This window comes from Lampetra fluviatilis, chromosome 58 (genome assembly GCF_964198595.1).
Source record: "Lampetra fluviatilis chromosome 58, kcLamFluv1.1, whole genome shotgun sequence".
Classification (NCBI taxonomy): Eukaryota; Metazoa; Chordata; class Hyperoartia; order Petromyzontiformes; family Petromyzontidae; genus Lampetra; species Lampetra fluviatilis.
The window spans coordinates 6,758,148-6,768,634 of record NC_136332.1 but is presented as its reverse complement, the minus strand read 5'-3'; the positions used below and the strand labels follow the sequence as shown (position 1 = coordinate 6,768,634).

Sequence of the window (10,487 nt, the reverse complement as noted above, 5' to 3'; positions counted from 1 at the left end):
CTCCCCATCGACCGTCTTTAAATTGCACAACGCTGCCGATGGTAATGCAGGACACGGGCGCGCGATACCTTGTATTTTACTTCTGTTTTGGCAGAATCCACTGAGTTCGCACGACGGAGGAGGCCAGGGGGGGATCGCGAGCGCACGCTCCAGTGTCGCTGCCACCGCCACCACCATCGTTGTGCTTCCTTGGAAGACTTCTCCGGAGTGCCGTTCACCGCTCGCACTGGACGGGAACGGGATACCCGGGACGGAAAGGACGCGTTTGGGGTCCCCAACCGCCGCGGCGTCGATCGGAGCAGCAGCAGTGCAAGGTGGACGGACGCTGGCGTCGTGCGAAACCTCGTCCGTTGTGCGATCGTCGGGTTTCCGATCGACGGTCGTTGTCGTCAGCCCTTCCGCGCGGCGGGGCGTTGAGGGGTTCACCTCCCTCCCCCGGAGACGGTTACCCCCGGAGACGGTTGCCCCTGGAGACGGTTCCCCCCAGAGACGGTTGCCCCTGGAGATGGTTCCTCCCGGAGACGGTTGCCCCTGGAGACGGTTCCCCCCAGAGACGGTTGCTCCTGGAGACGGTTCCCCCCGGAGACGGTTGCCCCTGGAGACGGTTCCCCCCAGAGACGGTTTCCCCTGGAGACGGTTCCCCCCGGAGACGGTTGCCCCTGGAGATGGTTCCCCCCGGAGACGGTTTCCCCGGAGACGGTTACCCCTGGATACTGTTCCCCTGGAGACGGATCCGCAGCAGGAAAACCGCCGTCCCTGAAGGACCGTGTTTCGATAATTTGCATTTAGATAATTCCCGTTGTGTTTTTTTATTTCTTTGTTGCTGTTTGTTCGGCGTTATATTTTTTGTTTGTTCGACGGCATTTGCGACCACCCCCCCCCCCACTATGCCCCCCCCCCACGCTCCCCCCCCGCCCCTCCCCATGCCCCCCCCCCCATTCTGCCCAAACGAGGCCCTGTAAGGCTGCAGGCAGGCGACGCGTTCATAGAAAAAATAATGATTGTTTTACATTTTTCCCTTCCCCCGTTTGTCTCCTCATATAATTGTCTGTCCGCGCTGTTCTCAAACACCTCTTGACCTCTGTGCTTTGGTCAGATGTACAAATTTCCTCCTCAATTTGTGTTTATTTATTATATCCACCCTCCCCCACCCACCCCATTACCCATTACCCGACTCCCACATCCCACCCCCCAAAAACCCATTCCTTTTCCTATTTTTTCTTTAAATATTCACATTCTTTAGTGCAATTTTGAGGTTGGATGAAGCACTTTGAGAAAGAAAACACGAGATAGAGAGAGGGAGAGAGAATTTACATCGGGTGTGTGGGGGGGATGGGGATCAAAACAGGGAACCCCACTCAGCTCCACTCTACACCCCCCCCACCTCCCCCCCCTCCCCACCCCTCTCCCCACACGAGGTGAAGGCAGTCCCTCTTGTGATGCACCGACAAATGTAAAACTCTCCGCGCTGCTGGGACGACGTTTCGACTCCGAGAGGGTCACGGGACGAGCACCCGGGGCCGCAGATAACGCCCCGGGCCGGGATGAGGCAATGATCCTGACGCCGTAGATCTCCTCTCTCCCCTCTCACCTCTCACCTCTCCCTCTCTCGCCCTCTCTCTCTCACCACCCGGCCACCACCGCCGCGGCGGGGCGCTCACAAGGCCGACGGTGCGGCTGCTGTGCCCTCTACGCTAGCGGCCTCCCTCCTGCCGCCGCTGCCTCCTCCCCCCTCCTCCTCTTCTTCCTCCTCCGCCGCGTTCACCGCGCTGGGGGGGGGGGGGGTTTCATTTTTTGGCAATTTGCGCCGATTCCGCCCCCCCCCCGCACCCGCGGAGGCCGTGGCTGGGGAGAGGTTTTTCTTTTTGTGCGCGAATCCAACCCGGACGGCGCTCTCTCTCCGACGCGTGCCGTCCGGCTGCGGTGTCCGACGTTTCGTTTCGCTCCCGCGTTGCTTGTGGCGGGTGGCTTCTTCGTGACCTGATTTGGCCACGCAGCAGGGTTTGCCCGCCGCCGTTGGTGTCGTTGATTGTTGACGATCCTTGTTGTTGCTGTTGCTGTTGCTTTTCTCAGGCGGGGAACCCAGCCGATTTCCCGGAGAGTCTCCCAGCAGCAGCAGCAAACAGCAAGCAGCACGTGGAGCGAAACGTCAGACATCGTGCAACCCGAAATCGGACGGAGAGAAAGAGAGAGAGAGAGCTCAAAGCAAGGGGCGGATTCGTTTCTCTGTTTTCTTTCTGCGGCGCACGATGGATGCGATGAAGATGCCGTTAGTCACAGTGCAACGTAATCTTTGAAGGAGGTCGATCGCTCGCCCGCTCGCGCGCCCGCCAGCCCCCGTGCTCAGCCGACGTGACCCCACATGTCCCCCCGTTGCTGCTGGTGGAGGGGGGCAGGGGGGGGGGCTCCTCCTCCGCGCCCCTCACTCCAACAGAATTTCCAGCCCCCCCCCCCCTCCATTCGGGTCTCGTACACGCGCACGCACGATATCGGCGCCCCCTCCGCTTTGCGTTCCCAGCTCTGCGCGCAACTCCCGCTCACCGCCGGGGAGCGGCGTCGGCTGTCGGCAGACGGTGGTGGCGGTGGCACCGGCGTTGGCTGCCGCCCGTGCCGCGACGGGAGGGCGGCGGGGCCGCGCTTGGCTAATGCGCAGCCGCGGATTCGGTACCACCGCCACCACCGCCGCTCCACCCCCCCTCCTCCCGTGTGTACAAGACGATAAAATAAACTCCCAGCAAGAGGTAGCTTACTCTGACATCCAATGGATTGGCACGTTCCCCCTCTACTACCACTACATGGCGGTGGTTGTGGTGGTGGTCTCCATCAACCCCGTAACACCTGGGCCTGTCCCGTGACCTCCGAAAGCCTCCCACCGCACTTCGCGTGGCCTCGAGGTGCATCTCGCCTGGCACAAGCGCCACTTAGTGGCGAACGGCGGTCGTTGTTTGTTGGTGGTTGTCGGGGGGGTGGGGCGTGGGGGCGTGGTGACGTGGCGTGCGAGCGCGTCACAGTGCGGTGAACGCCACTAGTTCCGGTCGCGGTCGACGTCCGGGCTAGGCGGTGCCAGCCCTTTGCCGTCGCTGTTTTCTTTTTCAAAACTCCCGCCCCCTCGACGCGGTCGAATCCCCTGCGGGGATTCTCGCGAATGCCAGGGGGAGGAAGTGATGCGGGTTGGGGTGGATTGTGGGGGGCGGGGGCAGTTGGGAGGGGGGGAGGGGCATGAGAGGCCGAGGCGTTTCCTGTCGATTTCGCGTGGCACGTGGGGAGAAACGTGCGGCCCGACCGGGATTAAATCGCGGTTCGTGGGAAGGAGAAAATATAAATATATATATCAACACGCTGAGCTCGTGGGAAACGAGACGCCTCTACACATTAATCATTGGTTTTCATTTCGTCGCCTCTTCGTCTGACCGCCTGCCGCACGGCCGTGGCGGAGTCGTTCGTCCGCTCTTCGCGAATCTCGTTCGTTCGCTCGCTCGCACGGACGCACGCCACCGCACGCCGCCGCCGCACGCCGCTGACCAATACCAAAAACCAAAACCAACGCTCCCCCCTCCTCCAACCAGATGGGGGTTGTAAGAGAGCGGACGGGGGAAAATTCTGCACTCGAAATATTCGAATGTTTAGCAGGCGCCGACGGATTCTCTTAGTCTTGCCGGGCAGCCAGGGCGGGGAGGGGGTAGGGGGTGATGGGTGGTGGGGGGGGCAGCGGGCTTTGTCAGCTAGGCCGTGCTCCCCCCCACTCCACCCACCTACTCCCGCCCCCCCGGGAAGGCCGAACCAACGAGAACCGAATTACGTTAAAGCACCCGGGGGTGAGGATCTCGACAGTGGAGGGGGGGGGGGGTTGGGGTGGCGGTGGTGGGGGGGGGGGGGTGGCAGCGACCTCTTGACCTCCGGGTCGGCAAGTCAAGCCACCGCCGCCATGGCAAAGGCGCTTGTGCCGGTCCCAAATCTGCGTCGCTCGCTTTTTTGCATTTGTACCGTCGGCCAAAACAAGACAAAAAAGCGGGCCTGCAAGGGGAAAACCCAAACCAAATTACCTAGTGGCTAAACAGGCAGGTAAACTAGTCAGTGGAGGGGGGGGGGGGTTTCTCTCGGTTTTAGTTCTTGAATAGCCGCTTACCTTTAGGTTCGCTAGGTAAAGCGAGAAATCCCCTCCCCTCCCCCCCCACCGGGCTTGGCATTCCGTTTCGCTATATTCCGTTTCGCTATATTCAAGATTGAACTGCGCACGCGTTCAGGCACGGGTCAGCGCCCCAAACTTTGAACTCTGAAGGCAGTTTGTAGACTGGTCGTTTGTTTGCCCTCCCTCCCTCTCTCTCGATCGCTCGCAATGTGTAGTAATAATAATGATGATGATGATGATAGTCCAGCGGCGATCAACGGATCCGCCGCCACCACCTAAACCGACCGCATTGCCGAACCGTCCAGGCCAGCGCCGTTTATATTTTTTCGTGGCCCTGAAGTTTCGTTAAAGATTCCTTCATCGGCGCGGCCTCTATGGAAGTTGTTTGAGACGTCCTCTCCCAAAGTAAACCAGGCGTGGCGCGCTCATTTTTTTGTTTGTTAAAATAATTTCGAGTTTACCACGGGACGGAAGGGGGGGTGGTGGTACGGGGAGTGCCGCTCATCGTTCTACCCCCCCCCCACCCCTCCTCCCGGTAACCAACGGGATACGTCCGTACGTTTAGCGGCGAGCCCCGAAATGTAAAACGCGTAGGAAAGCACCCGCGACGGTCGGGGGAAGGAAAGGAAAAAAAGAAAAACCCAAAAGCTCGCGTTCCCCCTCGGACGCGCTGCAACCTGAAAGTCCGAGCGTCCACTTCTGAAGGAATCGTTGGCGGAGTAATCTCATGCATTCAGTACGCCGGTCGGTCTGTGGGTGTATAGGAAAGACGAAAGACAAAATAAAGTCGTTCCGCAGACGTCGCTTCGCCCCCACCTCCCGCCCTGTCGCGTCGGAGGCTCCACTGGGTCGGGGCGACGGCCACCCCGGTCGCGTTCCCGGGACTCGGGAGAATCCGCGCAGATTTAGGGCCGTGGCCGCCTCGCGGCCGGACGCTGGCGGCGTTGCGACGGAGGAACCCTGTCAGTGTCGGGAGAGAAAAAACCCCGTACAAAAGAAAACGAGCCGTCCCGGCCACGGCGAGCCAGGAGTAAAAACGGTCGCGACCCGGCGAGGTCACACGGTGACCTCGTTGCGGCTCTTGGTGCCCGCGTGCGGCGGCGTCTGCCACTGCTGCTGCTGCTGCTGCAGCTTCTGCTGCGCCGCCGCGTAGTTCAGCTGCTCCAGCGTCAGGTGGCGGCGCCCGGCGAACGCCTGCCGCTTGGCCGTCGAGCTCGCCATGTTCCAAGTCCGCAGCGTCTCGGCCTGCGTCGGCGGCGGCGCCCGCGGCGGCGGCGGGCCCGGCGCGTCGCCGACGCCGCCCCCGAGGCTCTGCCGGCGCGCCAGCCGGTGGGCGGTCGGTGTGGAGCGCGGCGTGTAGGGCAGCGTCGCCGTGTCGTCCCGGTCGCCGCGCCGCACCCGCCCCGCCGCCCGGTCCGGCGTGGCGCTGTTCCCCCCGGCGGCCGAGGACGACCCCGACGAGATGACGGAGCGCGGCGGGAGCCGTGGCGGCAGCGCCGGCGGCGTGCCGACGCCGTCGCGCTCGTCCGGCGAGCGCCGCCGGTGGCAGTAGCCGCGGCGCGCCCCCTGCGGCGCCGGCGGGTACTCGTAGTCCTCCGACGAGTCGCCGGCGAGCAGGTGGTGGTCGCTGCGGTGGAGCGAGCGGCGGGACAGGCGCTTGCGGCCGAGTCCCGGCGTCGAGCCGCCGTAGCCGTCCGGCGTCTGCGGCATGCCGGAGCGGGAGGCCGTGCCGTAGCGGGGGTCGGGCCGCGGCAGGCCGCCGCCGCCGCCGGCCCCCGTGCGGCGAGCGCCGCCCGGCGTGCCGGGGAAGTCGCGCGGCGTGCGGCGGCCCCCCACGTGGTGCCGGTCGAGCGAGTCCTGCGTGGGGTAGTGCGGCAGACGCTGCGTCATCTGCCGCGGCTCCTTGTTGAGAGTGGGGGTCGAGCCGTAGATGTCCGTGTGGTACTTCCAGCCCTGGCGCGGACGCGGAGAGAGACGGAGACAGAGAGGGGCAGAGAGGGAGAGAGACAGAGAGAGACGGAGAGAAACAGAGAGAGAGAGAGACAGAGAGGGGCAGAGAGGGAGAGAGACAGAGAGTGACAGAGAGGGGCAGAGAGGGAGAGAGACAGAGAGGAAGAGAGACAGAGAGAGACAGAGAGGGACAGGGAAAGAGAAAGACAGAGAGGGAGAGAGACAGAGGGAGAGAGCGATGGAGAAAGTGAGGGGGAGAGACAGAGAGACAGGGAGAGAGATACAGAGAGAGAGAGAGACGATACATTACGATACCCTATACACTACAGGGCACACACCGCCGTGGCAAACCCCTCTGCTATACCGCGCCACGCCGGCGAAACCTGCCGCCGGGAAAGCCCACCTTCTCGGAGCCGGTGCGCCACGTGCCGTAGTGGTGGTAGTGGTGGTGCTGGTGGCGCGGCTGCGTGGAGAAGCCCCGCGGGTCCCTCTGCAGGAAGTCATGGAGGAGCCGCTGCTTGCCCGGGTAGCCGTCGGTCTGCCCGTTGGCCTCAAGGCCGCCGATGCCGACGTACGGCGCGAGAGCGACGTCGGCCAGCGTCGGCGTCGAGCCGTAGGTGCGCACGTGCGCAGCCGCCGCTGCCGCCGCCGCTGACGCCGGCCGCTGCTTGCGGTAGTCCCACTGCTCCCAGTGGTCGCGCTCGCGCTGCTCCCACTGCTGCTGCTGCTGCTCGCCGCCGCGTTGCTGTCGGTCGGGGTGCGGCACGCGCAGCGGCAGCGTGCCGCACGAGGCCATCTCCACCAGGTGGTGCTTCTTGGCGTAGTACTCGCTCAGCTCCTTGTCGGCTGCGGGCGGGGACGGGGGTGGGGGAGGTGGGGGAGGGAGGGGGTGGAGGAGGGGGAGGGGAGGGGGTGGGGGTGGGGGAGGAGAGGGAGGGGAGGAGGGGGAGGAGGGGAGGGGGAGGGGTGGGGAGTAGGGGGTAGGGTGGGGAGGAGAGGGAGGGGAGGAGGGGGTGGGGAGGGGAGGAGGAGGAGGGGTGGGGAGGGGAGGAGGGGGTGGGGAGGAGGGGGTGGGGAGGAGGGAGGGGGAGGGGTGGAGGGGGAGGGGAGGAGGGGGGTGGGGACGAGGGGAGGGAGAAGGGGGTGGGGAGGAGGGGGAGGGGAAGGGGGAGTCGGGGGTGGGGAGGAGGGGGGAGGAGGGGGAGGGGAGTTCGACTTTGAAACGCGAGTGACGTTTGCGACCGCGATCCGCCGCTCGGCTCCGTGTGAGTCTCTGGGCCTGGCCAAGGAACCTCGCTGATTGGGGACTGCTCGTCGAGTTTTCAACTTTGTCGTTTTGTTGTCGTCCCCACAGCCCGGCCGCACCTCTGATTGAGCATCGATCGGCCACGTACGGTGGTGCCGAAAAAGAAATGTCTACATGCGCACAAAAGACAAAACAACGATCCCTCCGCGTAGACTTAACAGACTGTCGGGGCAAGTGCTGTTAGCGAGCAGCACCTACGTGGGTAGTGATGGTGATGGTGGTGATGGTGATGGTGGTCGTGACGATGGTGGTGGTGATGCTGGTGGTTGTGGCGCTGGTGGTGGTGGCGGTGGTCGTGGTTGTGGTGGCGGTGGTTGTGATGGTGGTGGTGGTGATGGTGGTGGTGATGGCGGTGGTGGTCGTGGCGGTGGTGATGGTGGTGGTGATGCTGGTGGTGGTGGTGATGCTGGTGGTGATGGTGGTGGCGGTGGTTGTGGTGGGTCACGTGCCGAGCCTCTTGAGCGAGTTGAAGCGCGCCAGCTCTGACTTGGCGGCCGTGAATGACGGCGCGAGGTGCTGGTGCGACTCCGACGGAGCCAGCGGAGTCATGAGCGCCATCGTCATGTGGATGTTGTTGACGCGCGGTTTCTCTGCGGATCGGAGGACGGGGAAAGAGTGGAGAGAGGAGAGAGAGAGAGGAGAGGGGGGCACATAAAGCAAAGCCTTGAAAAAAAAACCGAAATGATGAACGAAGCAAAGTGCCGACTACACCGAACATCTTCTTGTTTCCTCTGATCGTAAAAAAAAAGAGAGAGGAGAGAGAGAGGCGAGGGAGAGAGAGAGGAGAGGGAGACTTTTAAACAACTTTTATTGTCACCAGCAGCCACAACACTGGAGGCGATTTCGATACGAAATACACAAAGTCGCCAGCAACACAATGACACAATAAACACACGGGCGCTGTGGCGCTGGATGCGCCGCGCACAACACGAAAGAAAAGGCACGTGGTGGTGGTGGTCATCGCGCACGCCACGGTGACGAGCGAGCGCTTCAGAAGGTGAACACGAGGGTGCCATTGCCGCTGGTACAGAGAGGGGCTTGTCTGGCTCCCCAGCGTTCGAAGAAGACGCGCACATCACCGACATGTGTGTGGTACGCGTGTTCCAGCCCGAGCCGCGCCTTGAGCAGGCCCCTGAACACTGGAAGCACAGGGCAGCCGTCAGTGTCACCTTGCAGAATATTTTTTCTCGTCTTGTACACCGCCATCTTCGCTTGAGCGCAGGCAAAGTTGGCGAGGTCATGGCGCTTGTTAGCCAGGTAAGGCACCACCCCCCATATACGAAGCTGCTGTTGTAGAAGGGCACCTCCAGTTTCCTGAAGATGTCCCCCAAAAGGCGGAACATTGGGTTGAGCCGCTGGCAGCGCAAGTACTGGTGGGGCAGATCCTCCCTGGCACCGCAGGAAATGCACAAGTCTGTTACCCCTGGCGAGATTCGGCTGAGCCACACGGCCGATGGATACATGCAGTGTGCCAACTTCCACTGGAGGTCACCGCAGCGTTTGGCTACGGGAGATATTTTCTGTTGCGCTGTTTGTTGCTGGACGCTCCGCGGTTCCGCCCCTTCGGGGACTGATCGCTATTGTTGCTCACAAACAGGGATACGATGAGTAAATTTGTAAAATGCCCGCAAAGCTGGAGGGGGGAAAACCACAGGCGCAGAAGGGGAGTCTAAAACTACGAACTAAACTTTATTTTTCCAGGTAAGGCCGCAATGAAGATCTATAGTTATTTTTTCAGAAGCGACCTGGCCATCACAGATGAAGGCTCGAACGAAGTGGGCTTATCGTCACCATCGCCGTGTGGGGATTTATAGCAGCAGCCAAATAACTCTGAACGCGTGACGTTGATTCTAAATGTGGAGGGGAAAGACCGGAGAAAAATGCACGCGACCACGCAGAGAGAAAGACACGCAAACTAAAAAAATACAGCAGCAGGCGTCAGGGTCGGAATTGAACCCACGACCTCCTGCACACCAGGCGAGGTAGTTAACATCTCACCACGGAGAGAGACCCAAACTCCAAATATACAGCAGCAGGCGTCAGGGTCGGGATCGGGATCGAACCCACGACCTCCTGCATACCAGGCGAGGTAGTTAACATCTCACCACGGAGAGACACGCAAACTCCAAATATACAGCAGCAGGCGTCAGGGTCGGGATCGAATCCACGACCTCCTGCACACCAGGCGAGGTAGCTAACATCTCGAGGCGGGGCCGCGTGTTCTTGGGGTGATCGCCCTGGTAATGTGACAATGACATTAAGGGCCCTTGCTGACAGTTTCACATTGCACGCGGAGTGGAGAGGCCGCGTGTATATATTCACACGTTTTAGATTTGAATGTCAAGCTTGTAATAGTTTAATTATCTCCCACACTTTTGTTCCCTTTTAAATATAACAAGATTGAATATCGTTTTTTTTTACACCACGCAAGAACGCTATGGAGCGTATATATATGAAGAAAAAAATTCCCATCATCGCGGGTTCCACGAAACGCCCGGCGTGTCTCGCCCCGCGCCGGGTGTCAGGGACGAAGAAGAACCGGGAAGGAAGACCACGCGTGCACCATGAGCGTGCCGCAAGTGGCGCGGAGATGTTAACTACCTCGCCTGGCATGCAGGAGGTCGTGGGCTCGATCCCGATCCCGACCCTGACACTTGCTGTATATTTGGAGTTTGCGTCTCGCTCCGTGGTGAGATGTTAACTACCTCGCCTGGCATGCAGGAGGTCGTGGGCTCGATCCCGATCCCGACCCTGACACTTGCTGTATATTTGGAGTTTGCGTCTCGCTCCGTGGTGAGATGTTAACTACCTTGCCAGGTATGTGGGAGGTCGTGGGTTCGATCCCGATCCCGACCCTGACGCCTGCTGCTGTATAGTTGGAGTTTGCGTCTCTCTCTCTCTCCGTGGTCGCGATGATTTTTTCCCCGGGTCCTTCGGTTTCCACTCCTCCACATTTAGAATCGACATTACGCGTTCAGAGTATTTGGCTGCTATACATTTGCCCCGCTCCGTTGAGCTGCTATCTTTCGTGATAGCCAGCTCGCTTCTGAAAAACAGCTCCGTAGCTCAGCGGGGCCTTTCCTGGTAGAATAAAATTTGAAA

At 61.2% G+C, this 10,487-nt stretch overlaps 1 protein-coding gene across 1 annotated transcript in view; it reads right to left on the bottom strand.

Annotated features, from left to right (window-relative positions):
- Nucleotides 1-1,392: 1,392 nt before the first annotated feature.
- LOC144950526 (uncharacterized) overlaps nt 1,393-10,487 on the bottom strand; it is a 174,982-nt gene continuing 165,887 nt past the window's right edge. Inside the window, exons 6-8 of the mRNA XM_078880663.1 lie at nt 7,835-7,975; nt 6,483-6,925; nt 1,393-6,082 (exon numbers count right to left, since the gene is read on the bottom strand). Of these exons, the coding sequence (XP_078736789.1) occupies nt 5,186-6,082; nt 6,483-6,925; nt 7,835-7,975 (1,481 nt within the window). The 3' untranslated portion in view covers nt 1,393-5,185. The remainder of the gene's footprint in view (nt 6,083-6,482; nt 6,926-7,834; nt 7,976-10,487) is intronic.